Below are 21,505 nucleotides of genomic sequence, written 5' to 3' on the forward strand. Positions count from 1 at the left end.
ACAATGATTGTACACCAGAAATATAAACCAGAACACGCATTTAAATAAATTTGATGAAAAGTAGAGTGTATTTAAAAACATAGCTGTCGTAATACAGCCAGCTTGACTACGCCGCTTTGTCGTAGAATACAATAACGATGTAATAATACCAAGTTTGGTCTCTATGTCAAACCTTACTAAAATTATTTGATACATAAGGTGACTTTGATGCTGCCCTCCCACCAGCCCGCCCAAACAATGACGCAAGTCATTCAAATAACTTGATTTACCATTATGAAAATTTGGTTAAGAATATACAAATATGCCTTTCAAAGGAAATAAAAAAAAAAATCAAGGGCCATAATTTGTATTTAGGCTTAAAACAATATGCCTTTCAAAGAAAATAAAAATAAAAATAAAGAAATTCAAGGGCCATAATTTGTATTTAGGCTTAAAATCGAGTTATGTTTCTTGTTGTAAGATGGTCGTAAATAATTTTGAATTTTATTAAGTGCATTTAATGAACGGTATAGAAGTTTTTTTTATTAAAATCCCAACTTGCCCTTAACTTTTACTTGCCTAAAACTTTAACCTAAGTCAATCAGGGGCACAACTTGTATTAAGGATATGGAGTTATGTAACCTCATTGGGTGATGGTCCTGAACAATTGTGTGAAGTATTAAGTCAATTGAATGAAGGGTATAGAAGTTATTAAAAAATATCCCAACCTGCCCTTAAACTTTAGCCTATGTTCCATAGTCAATCAGGGACCATAATTTGTATAAAAGATAATATGGAGTTATCTAACCTCATTATGTGATGGCTCTGAACATCTGTGTGAAGTATTAAGTCAATTGAATGAATGGTATTGGAGTTTCAAGTGAAAATCCCAACTTGCCCTAAAACTTTAACCTGCCCTAAAACTTTAACCTACGTCAATCAGGGGCCATAACTTGTATTTAGGATAATATAGAGTTATGTAACCTCATTATGTGATGGTCCTGAACAACTGTGTGAAGTATTAAGTCAATTGAACAAAGGATATAGAAGTTATTAATAAATATTCCAACTTGCCCTAAAACTTTAACCTGAGTTCCATAGTCAATCAGGGGCCATAATCTGTGTAAAGAATGATATGGAGTTATCTAACCTCATCATGTGATGGCCCTGAACAACTCCGTGAAGTATTAAGTTAATTGAATGTAGGGTATTGGACTTATAAGTGAAAATCCCAACTTGCCCTAAAACTTTAACCGGACGTCGACGCTGGGGCGAGTAGTATAGCCCACCTATTCTTCGAATAGTCGAGCTAAAAATATTTGTCAAAAATTACAAAATTTGAGATGAAAATGTCCACCAAGATGCTCTTTGTATAAGACCACAGGGGGGACTTTAACTTAGTGAAAAAAAAGTTTGTTTGTTTTCGGAGATGAATTTAAAGCAAACTTTCCATGTTCGTATACTAAAAATATGAAAATAAGCAAGAAAAAGATCCCGATAATAAAGGCATATATTATAAATAAGTTGTGATTAAAAATGGAGAGCATTTAACATATTCATTGTAAAAAATATGAAAAGTTTCCCCAAGTTGAAAATCTACACCAAGAAGCTTTAAGAATTTGTCCCCAGGGGCAATCTTTCTACCTTTCAATTTTATTGTCATATGAATTCAGAATTGAGACCAATGCCTCGCATATGTTCATAACTTGATTGAGCACGTTCATATTGTTAATGAGCAAAAAGTGTAAGTTTTCTATAATTTCATCTTTAAAAAGAAGGTAAAAAGTGTGTAATTATCTCCTTTTAAAGAGTTTTGAGACTTTAACTAAAGATTAAATCATGATAAACTAGGCTTTACAGATTTTGTGTATAAAATCAAGCTTAAGCAAATGATATGGATTTAAAAAGAAATATGATTTCTCTTAAGCATGTTCAAAATGAATATGTTTCAAGAAGTTGGGTCCACAGGCTAACTTCTTTGAATTTTCTGTCAAGGTACTAGCATTTAATATGACATTCAAAATCAATACTTAAACATGTACATTATGTATAACAAACAACTTTTGAGTGATAAACCTTTAACTTCCTCCTAAATAATGCATTTATTGATAATGAGATTGTATTTAATAGCTGAGTCTGCAAAAATATTAAATGATTGGCGAGTGGTAAAAGATTTACTGCGATCTACTTTCGTCTCATAAGGTAGTTATACAGTGTTTTTTGCACCTTTCTGTCAAATTAAACTCGGTATCCTTCACAAAAACCTTTTTTGGTATATTTAAACAATTGTATTAATTTTGGGCGTAAGAGTGCATCTTTAAACATTTGAGTCTAACAAATTTTATATTATTTCTAGAAACTTATGTAAAACATTGTTTAAAAGAGTATCTTTTTTATAATAGCTAAGATTTAACTAAATAATAAACACATGACTATCAAACCAGTAAAAAGTAATGACGCATACTTTTTCACCATGCCAGGGTTATACAAGTAGATCTTCAAAAACTGCTGCTCTTCGTCATGGTAACCATACATCGCTCTGAAAATAAACAATTATGTAGTTCACACCACATTAGTCAATGTATCATTTTACCATAGAGTGAGACAAGTATTTTAACCAGACTTCAGTCTATGCACGATCCTTTTTAACAGAAAAAAATGTGTAGAAAAAAATATGATTTGTTCAGCTCCTTACTCTTGGCTTGGTTTTCCCACTGACTCGATTTTTTTTTAATGTATACTTATATAAAATTAGTACCATATAGCTATACTTCGATAGTTTTGATATTTTTCACTAGATCAAGGTAATATTGCTATACCAGGTACAACTTTTCAAACCTTGTTTTGCATTCCTTAGTACAACTGTACTAGGTATATATCGTTTAGCTGAGCTTGATAGTTGTCATATGCATGGTCAATGATAACCTGGCTCAGCACTCTATGCAATCATTTCACCAGTTTAATTGTTATGAATCAGCACAAGAGTAAAATGTCAAAATGGTGTCAATATAAATCTCAGTGACTTTGAGAAGACCTCATACTCACATCATACCATGCTGAGACCAAGGCTCAGATATGCTCTTTTTTCCACATGAATAAATTTCTCAATTAGTCAAATGCTGATTAATCAATAGGAAAATCAATATTCAACTTGTAATGTGTTAAAGAATTATTTGAAAGTTTTATGGTATGATATCTGTGTTTTCAGGTCAGGGGTACATGTATAACAGTACTCAATATATACGGGGTTAGAACAGCATGGTACAGGAACTATGTTGTAATAATTCTCTTTTTTCCTGGCGATAGGCAAGGATAATAAAATGTGCCAATATTTGGCTTTTGACAGGTTTAGTTTGTGTCAATGTACAAAATTCTTTCATTAAAGGAGATAAGGGCTTATTAAAAAAAAAGATGTTTTAAAAAGTTATGAGATTTTTACTTTCAACCTTTTTTAGTCTGTCCCTTCGAGTTTCAATTGTACATGTAAAGTAAATTTCATGTTCAGAAGCAAACAATCCAGATGGATTGTTATTTCTTACCTTCCATTTACGAGGACAATCTTGTACACATGTTGCGTTGGTGCCTGACCATAGCCCAGGGCCACATTGATGGCCTTATCGAGGCTGGTGGCAAATTGTCGAAGGAAGCGGTCCCAGGGCACTGTGCCGTCATATGGAACGTACAGGTAAGGGAACACTCCGTGAACATGCATACATGTCTTCTGGCCTGGAAATGAGGAAATAAAAACATGTTTTATGTGAAGAGTTCAGTTATTGTGATCAACAGAAAAATTGAGCCACACCTCCAGGAACCATCAGCAAACTATGAGATAAGCCAACCGTATGGATGCATTATATTAAGGACATCACACTTTTTTGTCTCTATGTCTTTAGGCAAATTGTTTTACAGAAATAAAAAGACTGCCTAAAAACAATTCCATACTATGAGAAGAAAAGAAAATTTGAACTAAGTACATTTAAACTAATTTTTTATGGGGTTGTTCTTAAAATTGTTTACAATTGTTTATAATATTATCCATGTGTCCTTTACCTTAGATAAAATACAAACAAGAGTGACACTCACAAAATACGCCCATCAATAATTTCTTGGATTCTAAGACAACTTACTGTCACATTGGCCCTTTGAGAAGCAAGCTTTTCAAGAAGCAAATGATTTGGCACAATATGGCATTAACAGTAGAAATTTTTTATTTTAATTCGAGGGTTTCGAGTCAAAAGGTGCTAAAATGTCTATAATTTTCATAGGCACTTAGAACCTTTGGGGACCAAGCCCTTGATATTTACTGAGGGTTTCATGCAAAATTGTATTTACCAAGTACTTCTGTATTTCAGGGAACTATGGCATCCAAATTCCGAAATTCCGTGACGCGAAATTCAGTACCTTAATCTGTCAAAGTCAGAAAAGGCTCCTGAAAATCGTGTCTATAGATATAGACGATTAATCCCAAATCATGCCCAAAGACGATCAGATCAACGTGTTCGGGATTTGAAAAACAACATTCATGTAAAAATCGTCTCCAAGAGATGATTCATCCTTAATCGTACCCAAGAGACAATCAGTGTGTACTTGGCAAAGCATTTATACCGGCAAACATTCTTGGTAAAGATTTTATAGCTACAAACATTTTCAGCAAGTTTGGTGAAGGTCAGATGAGAATTGTTCAAGTTAGAGAGTAGACAAAGCTTATATGGCAAGGGCAGTAATCCTGAAGTGCTTCGGGGCATTTGGCTGATTATCATACTTGACTGATTTATTTTACCAACAAATATTTTCAGCAAGTTTGGTGAAGATCAGATGATAACTGTTCAAATTAGACAGTGGACAAAGCAAAAATGGCAAATTTTGACCAATTCAAGGGCCATAATCCTGAAGAGCCTGGCTGGTTATAGAACTTTGCCAAGAGTATATACCAACAAACATTTATAGTAGCAAGTTTGGTGAAATTCGGATAAAAACTGTTCAAGTTTGAGAGTAGACAAAGCTAAAATGGCCAATTTTGATAAATTCAGGGGGCCATAACTCTGGAGTGCCTAAAGCGATTAGGCTGGTTATCGAACTTGACCTAGATATTTCACCAACAAACACTTTCATGAAGTTTGGTGGAAATTGGATGAGAAATGTTCAAGTTAGAGAGCGGACAAAGCTAAAATGGCCAATTTTGACAAATTCAGGGGGCCATAACTCTGGAGTGCCTAAAGCGATTTGGCTGGTTATTGAACTTGACCGAGATATTTCACCAACAAACACTTTCATGACGTTTGGTGGAAATTTGATGAGAAATGATCAAGTTAGAGAGCGGACAAAGCTAAAATGGCCAATTTTGACAAATTCAGGGGGCCATAACTCTGGAGTGCCTAAAGCGATTTGGCTGGTTATCGAACTTGACCTAGATATTTCACCAACAAACACTTTCATGAAGTTTGGTGGAAATTGGATGAGAAATGTTCAAGTTAGAGAGCGGACAACATTGTGGAGCTGCCCGCCCGCCCGCCGTGGGTGTTCCCATAATACGGCCATCGTAAGATGGGCGTATAAAAATGAAAAACCACTAAAACCTCCCAACTTATTTTCATGGTGAAGGCATGGTTTTCACTATAATTCAGCAGCTTTTGATATTATAAACAAACATTTTTTAAAACCAATTAATTTTGTGCACACTTGTTACATCTTAAAGAACAATTCTTTAAAGATTGAGTTTGAATATTTTTTTTCTCTTTGCAAAGCTATTTTCACACAATAATTGCTGAAAATGACGACCTTATAAAACTATAAATGAGTCAATGTGTTAACACTTTCCTTCTCATGGAACTGTCACAGAATTATTTTCTGGCGTCATCATCCAATTTTGAGTAATATGAACCCTTAAATTGACTTCTACAGTTAGTTGTGGTTTTAAATATATTCCAAAGGCCAATTTGCGGCTGTATTGATGTAATCAAATACAAAAACTGCCTGAAGATATTAGAAAAACATATCAATTTTATCAAGAAAGACATGAATTAAATTTCATAAATAGTGCTGCAACTATATACTTGAATATTATTTATACAAAAGTTATAAACCACTATAGTGACTCACTATATGATACCACAATATAGTTTTCGCCATTCCAGTTTAAATAAAAATGTTTTGTAAACAAGAGGCCCAAGAGGGCCTATAGTCTACTGGCATGGCTCTTGTGGTCATTTTCAATCCAGAGCATGTACGTATGAGTAATAGGCAACAAATATATAGTTCACTTTTTGTGTTTGGGTTAGCTGAAAACGCTGCACGTTCAACATCTGAGGACAGAAAGTGTTGTAAGCAGATAAGTTGCATGAACTATTTTAGTATGTGCCAAGTAAAGGTAATCTGAGGGTAAAAAATATTTGCTTTCAAAACGGTACTTATGGTCAAAATTTCATTTCTGTAGCTTTAAAAATAAAAAAGTTGGTCAACTGGTCAAAGTCAAGGACATCTGAGGACAACATTGACACTCGTTTGCAAAACTATACGCATGGTCAAAATTTCACTGCTGTAGCTTTAAAAAAAAATTGTCAGGTATTTTTTACCTATGCACCACCTTCATGTGGTTGGCCTAAAAACCTACCTTTCCACCACCTTCATGTGGTCGAACTCAAAACCAAACTATGCGCCACCTTCATGTGGTCGACCTAAAAACCATACTATATGCACCACCACCATGTGATAGGCCTTCCTATGCACCACCTTGATGTGGTCAACCTAAAAACCTGAGTTTATCCGAATGACAAAAATGGTAATTATCCCATCAGCACTACTCAACCATTTTCCATCATAAACATTCCAAGTTCAACAGTTTTCCATAGAAAATGGCCATGTTGTTCCAATTGACCACCTGGATATATTCAATCTTTAAACCTAAGTTTGTCTAAATGACCAAAATGCAAATTATCCTTCACAGTGATCTCCCTTGATTCCCCCTTAAAAGTGTATAACTAAAGATGTAGCTTATTTGTACTTGTGTACAAAACATGTATGAATATGAATAAAATTATGCATGAGCATCTATGCAATAAACTATTTAAGGCATCCTTTGTTTTAATTGCTGGTGTGGTTGGTCTGTATAATGAGAGCGAAATCTGAAAAACCACTGGTTAATGAATCTAGTTACAGACCAGTGTTTAAACCTTAATGATACAAATATTTAATGTTCAAATAAGGTTTACATTCCTGTTAAAACGATGTGGCCCAATTGAATTTGATAATATATTTTGCAATACAAACTCAAGGCTTTCAACTGAAGCCAGCTTCCATGTTCTGACCAATAGACATCGTAAAATAACTGAAATTGATGCATCATATTTTTCAGTAAAGCGTCAACCTTAACCCAGGGGAATTTGAGTGCAAGTCAATGTATGAATGAAGTAATTTTCCAATATCAGTCAGACCCTATCAGAGACTGGCTTTTGTGAATAGTTGATTGTCCAGAATTCAAGCGAATCGTTGATTGACTTATAACTGGCAGGTATCATCCTCTGTATAAGGAGTGCTAGAATGTCAACATGTGTTAATAGACGAAAGTCCAGGGCCCCATTTCAACAAAAAATGCAAGGCTAAAGATCGTTACTTTCTTGGCGTAAACTTCATTTTTGATGTTAGCTGCATTTCAATAATAATATCGTTAAGGACATTTATCACAGAGATCCTGCCCTTAACTTTAAGCTTGCACCTAAGCACTCTTAAGCAGCCTATGGTTTACAATGACTAAGATATGTTTTTGAAACAGGGCCTAAAATTCAACATAATAGGTGATGGAAGCCATGTGCTGAATGTTTGTTTATTCAATTAAAGTATGCAGCACATGTTACTGCAATTAACACTTTAAAGTGACAAGCGATTATTGATCTTTATGAGACCAGTAACAGGAAAGCCAATGACACCAATGAAACTGCAAATTACGTATGTGAATGAATAACTACAGCAGTTTTTTTCCATTGCCTTGAAAACAAAAATGCATCAAGATGCACTCTTAGGCCATTTTTATTATAAATTGGTTGACAGATTTTATTAAACAAATGTTGGACAGGTGGTGCGAAAAAAAAAAAAAAAAAAGGTATCCAGACTCAAGTTACTCATTTTTTTACAATACATGTATTTTTAATAGAGTTAGTGACAAAACTCAAATATCAAAATATCAACAAACAGAAAAGACATGTTCCTAGACACATATGAATGACATTTGAAAATAAAGAAAAGCTATGTTTTAATTTCTATGCATTTTGCAATTTCTGCAGTGCCTCAATATTATAATAAATATTGGTATGTTCAAATGCTCACTTTGTCATACACATGTTTGGCTTTACAGTCCAATGTTCTCTCCTACCAGTTTCAGATTTAAATTAATGTAATCATGATATAACAGGGCTTTTTCTATAGTACCCACGGGTCCGACTATCGGACCCATTCCCAAAGCAAAATATAAGATATTTTTCCCAATCTTCAGAAAAAAATCCCAATCCAAAAAAAAAAAAAATTTTTTTTTTTTTTTTTAGAAATTCTTTTTACCTGTACTGGTTCATTTTCAACATCCTAATAAATTATGTGATGTGAAGTATTTTTAGTAATTGAACTCAGAAATCATTGATTTTCATCACATTTAGAGATATGAAATATTATCTGTCATGATTTATTGCAATAGATATTTACACCCCAAGGATTGATATTTCAGCCATTGTGGGTCTTTTAAAGGGAAAATAAACTAATATTAAATCATTTCCTAATTCACAGGAGACTAGACAGCTTTTTTCTTTTCACTGAAAAATTTCCCAATTTCTGCATTTTCACGACGCAAATTTTCCCAAAATGTCTAGGGTCTTTTTCCCAAAATGGGCAGAAAAAGCCCTGTATAAGCATTTTATTCACTTAACCGCAAATTACTAGGTGAACGGATAACTACAGCAGTTTTTGCCATGGCCTTGAAAACAAAAATGCATAAAGATGCACTCTTACTCACAAATAAGATTAACCACAATTAATACAATTGTTTTAATATTCCAAAAAGGATGAATAAATGTCGAAAACAATGGTTCTTATGAAGGATACCAAGTTTAATTTGAAAGAAATGTGCATAAAACACGGTATTTCTACCTAAGTTATGAGACAATAGTAGATCACAGTGAATCTTTTAGCATTCACCAATCATTTAATATTTTTGCGTTTTCTAGGTTACAGGGTTACAAACTTGTTATCAGTAATAAATATTTTCCATAAGTGCATTATTAAGTAAGTGGTTAAAGGTTTATCAGTCAAAAATGATGTTTGTTATACAAGTGTATATAATGATTTTGAATAAGAGTGTCACTTCAGCTATTGTATTTTTTTATTAATCATGTAACCTTGTATATATATGTATCAGTTTAATAATAAATAAATCTCTTATGTTTAATGCTTAAAAAAACAATAAACATTTTTCATAGCAAGTTGTTTAATATGTGCATGGCTGGGGTTAGGGGACACAGTGAACAGGTGTATGTTGACTTCCTGTTGATTGATTGAGTCATGAGAATACAGTAATAACTGTACATCGAAACATTTTGCAGCAAACTTTGTCAGTGTTCAGTACAGATCCATGGTATAACAAATTTGTTCGCTTAGCCGTACGCCATTTATTAAAATGATCAATGTAAATATAAAGGCATTAGGAATATATGATGAGTTCATTTACTTCGGGCAAAATTCTGAAGGTTAAAGTGAATTATATATAAGCATCATGAGAGGACGAGAGACAACAAGGTACTCCATTAAAGTTTTATTGATCATTTTTTGTTTGGCTTGAGATTTTTCCGGAATGAATAATACTCCTACTCTAGATCTTGATAAAACCATGAATATTGAGAATTGTTATGTGAAATGTTTCAGAAAGATTTAAAAGCAGTTTAGATATGCTTCCCGTGTCTTATGACGGACAATAAACATGACTTATGATGAAAACCACAAATCTAGAAATACGGACTATATATGACTCTTGAAAATCTGATCTCGACTCTTGAAAATAAGGTGCCAACAGTAAATTTGGGGGGGAAATCGTTAAAATTTTCTAGGGGGAGTACCCCCAGACCACCTGCCAACATATTAAACCAATAAATTTTGGTTCTGATGGAGGCGCACAGGTCAAATGGTTATGCCCCCAGTTACTCCACCTTTATCGTTGAAACCTGACCACCCATATTTTTATCCCTTTTACCACTGTAGACCCATAAAACTAGAGTGTTTTATGCCACATAAAAAAATACATGAAATTGTGTAATATGTAAACATTGAGGCAGATTCATTGTTTATGTTAAGAGCTGTTTAAACATTCTAATGTTCACAGTCTTTGCTATCAGGTAAAGGAGTCATGAGGAGCTTTCAACAGGGTTTAAGTAATCAACTTGTCTATTCCTAACTATCCACACATATATAGGTAAAAAAAAAGTGTGTTGATTTAATATTTTTGTGGTAAGAAAGAATTATGTATTTTTGTGGCTTAGATCATAGGACCTATTCCTTTTCTTTTTTCATATGTTTTGATTATTCATACAACTGTTTTTTCAGTTGGGGTCAATTTTGATGTTGGTAAACACATGTTGCTATTTAATACAAACATTTACTGGTATAAAATGATATTCTAAGCAAAAAAATCAATGCGAGCTTAATAATTTTCCAACAGTGAGTTTCATAAACAATGTTTATAAATAGCAACTCATGTAAGATTCTTTATATACATTTGTTGCAAAAAATGAAGACAGTTTTGACTTTTTCAGTTTAAAAGTTAAACCCTAAATTAGTAGGGTGAAATGACGTCAATGTCAAAATATATATCACACTAATGTAATATAAGTATCTATATATATAAGGTTAGAGTTGTATTACACTTAAATTTAGCAATGTCATGTTATGAATATTTTTTTTATTTTTGTTTTAAATATGCATACATAGCAAACTGTGTCACATTTAATCGCTATTCCAAAGACTCTATCCATAAAGAATCAATTACCATATATGTTGTAAAAACCCTTCACATATTGTTTTATCTATTATACAGTTAAGACTGAGCAGTTGTGTGATAAATGATGACCTTGACCCAACTTAAATAAGGGTATAGGGATTTTTCAAAAGGGCATCTTTGAAGCTCTTTTCAGTGATCTAATTTAGCACAAGCCCGCAAGCCCCGCACTGGTCAAATGCTTTCTGGGCTTCCTCAAATTCTGTGTTTTATACAGCAGGGCTATTTCAAATATGTAGTGCCAAGCATTAGTATATGAATTTGGGCTTGTTCATCCAAAAGACTAAATTCAATGGTTGTCTTTTAAGGGTCAAGTTTAACAATGAGAGGGTCTACACTAATTTTATTGGGTCTTGTACACAGATGATAGGCAACACAGATTTGTGATGCACACATGGAAATGGGGGTTCACTGGCAAGAAGATTTAGTCAGGGACACAGGTTTTCTGCCTCAGGGAAATGCCTGCTTTTATTTGCGAAGAATTATTTCCCTGGTAACTAATTTGCATGGCAGACAGCATTCTCTCGCTGTGTCTATGGAAACAAAAGGCAGGAGACAGAGACATTCTTCTCATTGTTACATGAAAGATCTTCACAGATATTAAAATTATGGCACAAGGGAAAAGGTTAACTTTTCATAAATTTTGTAGATTAAAATATCTTACTTTCTTTATACTCTTGAAAAAGAACAAGCAAATAAAAAGCATTATAGCCCCTAACAGGTCTGAAAAAAGAACTTCACATGGACTATGATGTAAAAATTAATTCATGTCAAAATTCAGCAATGATTTTAAGCATTTAAAGAGAACTTTTCTTCTAAATATCTGTCATTTTCTTTTCTAAGACAAGAGTGGCAAGTTAAGTGCTTGTCAGTGTTTTTTTTAAGTAAAAAAGGTGCAAAACTTTACAATTATTAAAGCAAGATATACTAGCCTTGTTATACATGTGTGTGTATCAGCCTGCTTGTTCAGAATTTTGATGCCAAGCACCTGAGTGTCGGAATTCGGGTTAATTCTAATTTCGATGACTGGTGTATTGACTCTGTACAGGTTTATTTTCAGCTTAAACATTATTGCTTAGATTAAAGTTTTTGCATAAACCACAATGTTGACTTCAATGTTTACAACGAAACCAAGGGTGTGACAATATTCAAGTCTATTTTCTCCGAAAAACAAACAAATTAAAAAAGGCACGTTAGGATACTTAAATGTAGGGCAACTAGCTGTATGTTATTATCTCTAATTACAATACTACTTTAATAGTATCTTTGCTGTCATAACATTATAATATTTGTCCTCATTTAAAATTTCACACCCCACACATCTATATGTTTTTAAGTCTTCCATAATTAATAAACTAATGTACATTGTATTTAAGGTTCCTCTCAGAATGAACTATCATTTATTTTACAGTGATTTTATTGATGCTATTTATATGAAATTAATGAAGTGAATAATTCACTAATGCATGTTTACATCATATCATGATAACAGCCAGGATTTCTACAACAACAGTCTAGACTATTTTGAGGAAGTATTAAACATACCTTATTCATCTAAACACATGAATATATGTGACTGAAATCAGAAACTAGGTCATGGCTATATCATTAGACTTAGGTACCTTTACCATTAGAAATTTCATTTTTTAAACAATTAAACTAACAGCATTTGTCTAATTCATCACTATATATCGACAATAACTTACAGTTTGAGAGCACTTGTAGAGATAGAATCCATTATAGCTTTTTGATGGTACAAAAAGTTCACATAAAATAAAATTTTGAAATTTAAGGCCTCTAAGGCTATTTGATTTGCATTATTAATGTAGCCTAAAGTTAAGGATCATAAATTTCAAAACATCTACAGAAACAAAAATTTCTGCACAATAACATGTCCACAAACCTTGCACACTTCAAGTAACTAATAGACATGACACACCCACATTTAGCTAATAAATGAAAGAGTCAAAGTTTGTAGTTTAATGTAAAAAAATGTTTATTTCCAACTAAAATTACAAGACAGACATATAATGTAAAATAGGAGTTTAACCAGTACATTTCACAATACAGAATGATTATGACTGTTAGAATTTCATTTTTTTATGAATCTAATAGATTTTCTCCTCGAAAACAAGCAAAACATCTTAAATTATGCAGACAGTTGCAGGGTGAACTGGTAGGTAGCTGGCATTGGCACAAAACACAGCTAACCTCTTGCTACCGGTATTGAGAGAACGGCAGAACCACTAAGACATCGAGAGCACTATCAGCTCTAGACAGGCCTGCCAATTCACTGAGTCAATCTCACCACAAATATAAACATCACCACTGGCTGGCTTCATATTAGAGAAATATTCAAGGTTTTTTCATGTAAAGCTGTACTGCTTAGGGCAGATAACGACAATTCCAAAGTGACTACTCAGACAGGGTTACATGCTGTAAGTTGGATAATGGACACCATTAAATGCCTACAGTTATAATATTTATGTAAGTTTTGGTAGCTGAATTGAAATGTACAACCGTCAATAGACTTCGTTACAGAATAAACTTTATGGCCTACTTTCCTGCCGACATGTCAGAATGGTGTGTTCTGTTTAAGGCTAAAATGACATTACATTCTTTTTTTCTAATACTGAATTTTGGACAGTTTATAACTCATTATATAAACTTTCTAGCAATGAATGACTATCTGGGTCAATGCTTGCTCTGTCACGTCGGCATATAAGACCAAAAATTCACATATTTATCTATTATAGAGGATAGAAGGGTCGTAGGATATTGATTTTGAATAAGAGTGTCTCTTTAAATGTTCTTTTCTCCAAAACAAAATGGGCTTGGGACTCCATCACATGATAGCCTAAGGAAACTCCCAATGGTATAAAACTGCTTGAAACTACAATGAAAGAACATTAAAAGGGCAATACACCAGATGGTTCAACAATCAGCACATACAGTAGTTCCTCAAAACAAGCCTAGATAAGTCAATGCAAGCCAGTAGGAGGGCACTTTACATTTTTAAAATAATAAATGTAACAATCATGTTGCTGTCTCATCTGTGTTTCCCTGTTTAATAAAGCGTACAATGGTTCCCAGTTTAAATCATATCTGTTTATAAGTACAGATAAATATACCCACGCTATTTTTAAACTAACTAAGATTTAATTGGTACACAATCTAGTAAATTTCAAATTGGAGAAACGAGCATAAATTGCGAAAGATGCATGTGTGGTAAGCAATGTGATCGTCACCAGTAAGGTAAAGATTCAAGTGATGTACACAATGATATCAATTTTGATGTTACTTTCTGACAATTTTCTTTTTTTCTTGCATTTGTATCATCTGGTATCTAGTCCCTTTAATGGCCATTGTCCCATTTTTCCCCACATAATTTTATATGGTTTTTATTTCACTTCTGAAAAGCTTGAACTGATTTATGGATATCATATTATAACAAACATGTTCAATATTTTGTTCACAATGACGAAGCTATGAATAAATTACTTTAATATCTATGCATAAGTTTAAAAAAACAAATACATTTGTTATCCCAGTAACAATGAGCTCTGATGACTTAAATATCATCAAATACAAATCCTTATTGTTTTTTATTTTTATTAGACTGAGGGTAAAATTGCATTTAATGTTAAATACTTGCTAGACAAATGTTGATGGAGACAGATCTGACACATTTATACTTCTAGGAACAGTTTATGGGTCTTGTAATTTTTTTAAGAAATTAAACCAAACAGTTTCATTTTTTAATTCAACCATGCACATGTTATTATACTATCATAAGGCCTAAAAAAAAATATGTCTGTTTCGGGTAACCCGACCCTACCTATAAAAATGCGCCGACTCTAACTATTTTTTTCCATTTCTGAGCAAAAAAAATATTCGTTAGGGAATAGAGAGTTATGAAGGGCGGATAAATGCAGATTTTAATCAGAATTATTGTTTATATGATAAAACAAAGTCAGTAATGTCTTTTCTGAACTTACGACAGATTTTGATTTTTTTTTTTTTAAATCCCTACCTACCCTACCTAGAAATTTTGGGAAGGTTACCCTAAACAGACATTTTATTTTTTTTGGCCTAATAATGTTTATAATAACTATTTGTTATTAAATCTTCAAATCAACTTTTTTTTAAATCTGGACAACACATCAAGTTGATTTCAAAATTCAAAATATGTTTCTAAGGATTCATAAGCTCATAATTGTGATGGTATTGACTCAAATTGTAATACATTGTACTTGCATGTAAACATTTTTTTGTACTTTTCAACATACGCGACCGACCCTATTTCTTTCCTCCTGACCATACACTTTTTTGCCGTTATGTGGTTGTTTCTTTTTGTAATTTCTTGAAGAGCATTTTTTGAGTGACCATGTTAAATATGACATTACATATCTAAAATTTTCTACCAAAGTAATAAACCCTGATTTAGATCAGATTGGTACAGAATCCAAGTTCTCAAATAAAAAATAGGAAAAAAGTTATGCCTACCTGCCTACTATATTTTATTATATCGAGATGTTAGCGCAAACAATTTTGTTTTGACCTCATAACAATAGACCTGAGCAAATTGTAAAAAAATAAAAAAAAAATTTTTGTGCAACCACTTTCCAGGGATAATTCTAACCAAATGTGCGATTTTCACAAATTCTCACATAAATATCGTCTAAATCGCATTGAAAATACAAAAATGCAATATATTGTTGCTCTCCTTGGCAGTTTGTGTATTTTGTGCCTTTTCCTTTTTATCAAATTTACAGCATCATCATAGCCAATATGGTCTCTCTTGCTGTGAATTGAGCTTACCAATTTGTTTCATCGATAACTTGTACATTTGTTTTCAAGCGTTTTTAACCTCATTCATTGTGTTTACGCTGGTTTAAATTGGCATTTAATAAGGGTCTTCGGAAAACCCCACAAAATGTCACTTTACTCATTTATTATAAAAAATCTCTCACCAATTTCAGAAAAATGGGAGCAGGTCTCTCATTGAAAATGTGACAGACTTTAACCTGCTTTCTTTCTCAATATAATGGCTTACAATCAGCATTATTATCATAATTGTCAGCAGATATATCTTTTATATAATAAATACATTCAGATGGATGACTTTAATACATTAGCAACCACACCGTCTGGAAACCAAAGTTTGTGTACTTTTAAAGCTGTAATCAAGTAATTTAATATTTAAAATGCCCTAGTTTGGCAACCAATGCAAGGCAGTTTATTTGCATGTGACCTACTTCTTGTCACTTACTCAAACTTTTCTCTTTCAGAAACAGACTAGCTATATTGTGAGCACCAGATGGGGTTGTTAATGCTTGCCCCCATTTCTCAGTTGACCTCCAAAGCATTTTTGACAAAGTAATGGTATTTGATGCATAAAACAAGACCCCCAGTGGGAGAATGCCACCACTCACCTGTTCATGTCATGAAGGGGCATAACTCAATAATTATTACAGCCAGAGATATGAGCTTTGCTGTCTACATTTCTGTATTGTCTCTGGCAACAATGGTACCAAGTTTCATTTAAATATCTTGAATGTTTTTTAGTAATAGTATTTAGTTTAAGTAATTTGCACAATGCGACAGACACTGATGATAAGTCTATTACAATACCTCCACTGTGGTTCTTTGGAATCAGCCAACTTACTGTACAATAACAATCAATCTAAAGTATATGTATTGTCATTATGAAAATTTGTATAATGACACCGATTACACTAAGGCCATTAAGATTTCTTTGAAACACAGACAAGCTGAAAAACACCTCCTGCTTGGGATATTTCAGCAACGTCATACTTCTCACAAATAATGGCCCCAATAATAGATGACCATGAAACAATAATGATATGTACCTGATGGAGTGGAACCAAAGATGCGCACAACAGGAACTTTCTTGACTTCTGTGGCCCGCTGGTCGGCGTATGTAACGTCTAGACCACGGATCGGTGTGGCCATGTAATGGTCCGTACTCACAATTCGCACGGAAAACATGGCGCACACTCTCAACTGGCTTCCATACTGAAACAGACAAAAAGCAGTTATGACAACTAGGTTTTTTAACATTTCTCTTAATCCTATCTTACGGTGGTAACTGTAGCCCAGAACTCAACCAAAAGATGCCTGCCTGATTATGATAAAAGCTGAATGTTTGTTGGATGTATGTTAATATTTTACTGAGTTCTTACTGACTTGATTCTGAAAAGTGTGAATCAAATGGCCAATTTCAGAAAAAAGCATTTTTTTCAGAAAGTGGGAGTCTAGGAACGGCAAAAAATAGATTCAAGTCTTCCAAATTTATTTCAAAACAACAGAATTCTCACCTACAATACACTCAATGAGTTAGACCCATGTTCTATTTCCCTCTGCATATTTTTTATATCGCGGCCAACACAATGGATTTATTGAATGTCAGCGTTCCTCAGAGTTTGAATTTAAGGCCCTCAGAGGGTGATCAACCGACCAAAGAATTATGAACACGGCTTTCCTCGAAGGGCTAAACTCCGCAAAGCTCTGCGGACACTTGATAAGTAACTACGCTCAAGTTATTTTTTATGTATGACAGCTACAGTAAATTGCTATTAGGCCTAAAAAAAAATACATTTGGTTCGGGTTATCCGACCCTACCTACGGAATAGGCGCCGACCCTACCGTTTTTATAGTCAGTTTGAAAAAAAAAATGAAAAACTAAAAACAAAAAAAACAAAAAAAATCTCGTTTTTTTTTAAATTGCTTTTTAATATTAAGTTTAAACCTTAAATGCTTATACAGAAGATAGCTTTAACACCATTCTCCAATGATGAAAATTATTTTCTTTTATAAAACCTAATAAAAAAAAAAAATAAAAAAAAAAAGCCTACCTACCCTACCCATTATTTTTAAGGATGTAACCCTAACCAAACAATTATTTTTTTTAAGCCTTATCCTTTTTCCTCTGGCTGTTTAGCATGAAGTAAGCCTTCCACATGAATGCAGTCGTATTTCACTATATGCACATGCATCTTATAAACGTGTTTTTTTCTAATGACTGAATACATTGATAAACACATTTCACCCGAAAAAGGCTAGGTTACTTATTACACAAATCAGGAGGTCAAACATGTGTTCAAAGTTCAGAGCGCATGATTGAAGGCCTTCTTGTCTCGTTTTCTGTGGAAAATTCCCTAAAATGTCATAGCTATTTTTAACCACCAATAATAAATAGTATATTCTATATTGAATTGATCCCGCATGTGACATCAGAGGTCATGGTTTAGAATCATGTAAATTGTCGGCTGTTTTATGATGCTATACAATTAGTGGCAATACATTAATGATTCAATGTTTACTATTAACAAGCCAAGACCATATTCAATTGGCGGTTACGGACACAAATACAAATTAAACGCTGGTAAGAATCTTGTACGGTTAACAATGCATAAGCATACAAACAAATAACTTCTGAACAAGAATGATTTCTTGCTTATCTGATTAGACACGGAGTTCTACCGCGGGGTCATAAAATCGGACAATTTTCAACGCTATTGTTCATATTAAACTTGGCGGTAAACCAGCCACTCGGAGGAACTCAGTGGGATTATGGCGAGGGCAACAGTTTTACCCTCGGAGGAAGTCCGTGATCATGAGTGAGCGAGGAAAGTGGGTCTAACTTGTTGAGTGTACTGTAAACACCCAGTCTTTGAAATAACTTTGGGCAAATAATAATGTGCAAGAAATCATGCCTTACCTGAAGTAAAATGTTAAAAGTCAGGACATAATTGATTTCAACAAAATTGTCAAAAACAGGGCTCAACAAAAACAGGTGTCAGATCATCCCTAACAAGGCAAAGTTGGTCCTTGACATCCTATTTTCATTCTAATTGTCCGATCGGGCAAGTAGTAATATCAGTATTTATATATGTCTTTTCATTCAAGAAAATACGAGGGCATAGCCAGAAGTTCGTGGAAAAGCTTGATAAATTGAAAACAATATGCAGCATATCTTTAAAACTTTCATACAATACTTATCAGGTAATTTGAAATTAGGAATGCGACTTTCATCGTATAGCATGTTATTACGAAAACGTTGTGATCACTATGGAAACAGGTGGTCGCGCATTCCTCCGCAGTTGCTAAAAATAACCCATGACAATATCTTGTTTTGTTGACCACTCACATTGAAGCCAATAAAAGGGCGCAAAAGTTTGCACATTTGACGTGACGTCAATAAGTCAGTGCGTAAGTTTGTTTATTTCAAAGAAAGCATTTTAGACTGAACGGTATATTTAAATTTTGATTAAAATGACGCCAGAAGACAGATTGAAAAAACGGGCAGTGATACAGTTCTGTGTGAACCTAGGAAAAACTCCATCGCAAACACTTAAATCGATGAATGAAGCATCGAGTGAAACTCAAGTGAAGCAAATGCTCGTGTACAAGTGGCACAAGCGGTTCAGTGAGGGACAGGACAGCATTTGTGACGACGTGAGGTATGGGCGTCCAGTTTCACAAACTACGGAAAGTGACGTGGAGGCCGTGAAAAACATCGTCGACGCTGATCGTCGAGTCACTCTTCATGAAATATGCAAGATGTTGGACATGAGTTATGGGTCGGTATGGAGGATAATGAAAGACAGTTTGAAAATGAGTTGAGTGAGTGCGCGTTGGGTTCCACGGCTGCTGAAAGAAGATGAGATGAGCAAAAGAGTACAGGAATCACGCTGCTCTGTACAAAAAGGAAGGAAACCGTTTTCTTGAAAAGTCACTTGCGATGAAACCTGACTGTTTTATTACGACCCTGAGACAAAACAGCAAAGCAGTCAATGGAAGACTACCGGTTCCCCGCCTCCGAAGAAGGCACGATCATCCTGCTCTATAGGAAAGCATATGTTCATTGTCTTCTTTGATGTGCATGGTGTTATTCAACTCCATGCAGTTCGGCAGGGCCAATATATGACGGGTGCTTACTATTCTAAGGTAAAGTGGTACATAACAAATTCATTTTATCAATATTTAGTTCTTGATTAAATCTGCAATAAACAAGGTTTAAAAAAGTTTATGATTAAAAATATGGGTTTGAATATGTGTTAGGTTTAATTATGATATTTGATAAAGTATGCAAAACGCGACAAATGCATTATGTTATAAGCCTCAGTTATGTTCTCCATTTAAGATTTTGAGGCGTGACTTGTACAGGGCGATGGCATTAAAGAGACCACAGGCATTACATGTTGGGTGGATTCTTCACCAGGATAATGCACCAGCGCATAGATCGGAGGAGGCCCAGGCTACCGCGACAATCCAGCTTGAAGCGGAAATCCTTCCCCACACCGCTTATTCGCCGGACCTAGCACCATGCGATTTTGCCCTATTTCCGAAACTTAAATGTGAACAGAAAGGCAAACGCTTTAATGACTTTCAGGAACTACAGAGTGAAGCTCAGACACGCCTGTATTCTTACAAGTCAGAGTGGTTCAGTGACATTTACCAACAGTGGGTAGCGAGAAATCGACGTTGTATTGAAGCGAACGGCTCTTACTTTGAAAAGTTATGACGTTGACATCAGATTCTGACGTTTGAACTGCGGAGGCTATACTGACCTCATGTAAATAAAAAAGCTGTAGTTTCATTATATTGTATGCATCAGTTTATATTTCATTAACAGCTGAAATAGATTTTATAGCGAACTGACGTTCGTTGAAAAATGTTAAAAATATGTGTTGATTTTATTAAGTAATTCCACGAACTTCTGGCTATACCCTCATATATTAACAATACGAAATATTGAGTAGATAAGTCACTAGACTAATGATTAGTCACGTTGGGATGCAAGAGCTCAGTGTTTTATAAAAAATCAAATTTGAGCTTAAAGATGAAAGTTTCATTTATACACAAAAACAATATTTTCTGTTCTATTTGTGCAAGCGATGAAGTAAGTTTTATTGTTTTAATTGTAAATGTAAAATCAAATGGACTGTTAACATTCAGTGTTTGAAATAATTGTTTTGCTTACCTTGCCAAATCAGGCATGCAGCTTTCAAATGGTACTTGTCAGAACACCTTTTAAACTTACCCTAATAAAATTAAGCAATTGTGCAAGGAGTTTCAGATTTATTCGTAACCTGAATTAACAGACTTTCCTTTCCTCTTTCAACGTAGATTGAAATAATGCTTAATTAATGGACAGTTTAAGGGAAAGTGTGGGGACGACAATGCTAGACAAAGAAATCCATATCATGCAGGGGCACTACACTAACAGTTACACAGAGACCAGAGACACCCAATTTGATGGCAGGACTTACACAACCAATTTGCTATGGAACCTGCCAGGTCATCAGATAAAAATACTATGCCACTGTGGCAGAAATAATATATATTATTTTTAATTTAAAAACACCCAGATCTTACAGGTGATGAAAGTGAAATTCAGTAAGAGGTAAAACATGAGAAAATGAAAAACATCAAATGTCGTTTTACTACACTTTATCTGAACTTCTCCGATAA

At 34.0% G+C, this 21,505-nt stretch overlaps 1 protein-coding gene across 2 annotated transcripts in view; it reads right to left on the minus strand.

Moving 5' to 3' along the window:
* The window catches only part of LOC128237192 (uncharacterized), a 65,250-nt gene that overhangs the window by 43,296 nt on the left and 449 nt on the right, over positions 1–21,505 (minus strand). For both annotated transcript variants that reach the window (XM_052952499.1, XM_052952498.1), the window contains exons 2-4: positions 16,879–17,044; positions 3,519–3,705; positions 2,444–2,518 (exon numbers count right to left, since the gene is read on the minus strand). In XM_052952499.1, the coding sequence (XP_052808459.1) occupies positions 2,444–2,518; positions 3,519–3,705; positions 16,879–17,017 (401 nt within the window). In that variant the 5' untranslated portion in view covers positions 17,018–17,044. The remainder of the gene's footprint in view (positions 1–2,443; positions 2,519–3,518; positions 3,706–16,878; positions 17,045–21,505) is intronic.

This window comes from Mya arenaria, chromosome 6, assembly GCF_026914265.1.
Source record: "Mya arenaria isolate MELC-2E11 chromosome 6, ASM2691426v1".
NCBI classification, from domain to species: domain Eukaryota; kingdom Metazoa; phylum Mollusca; class Bivalvia; order Myida; family Myidae; genus Mya; species Mya arenaria.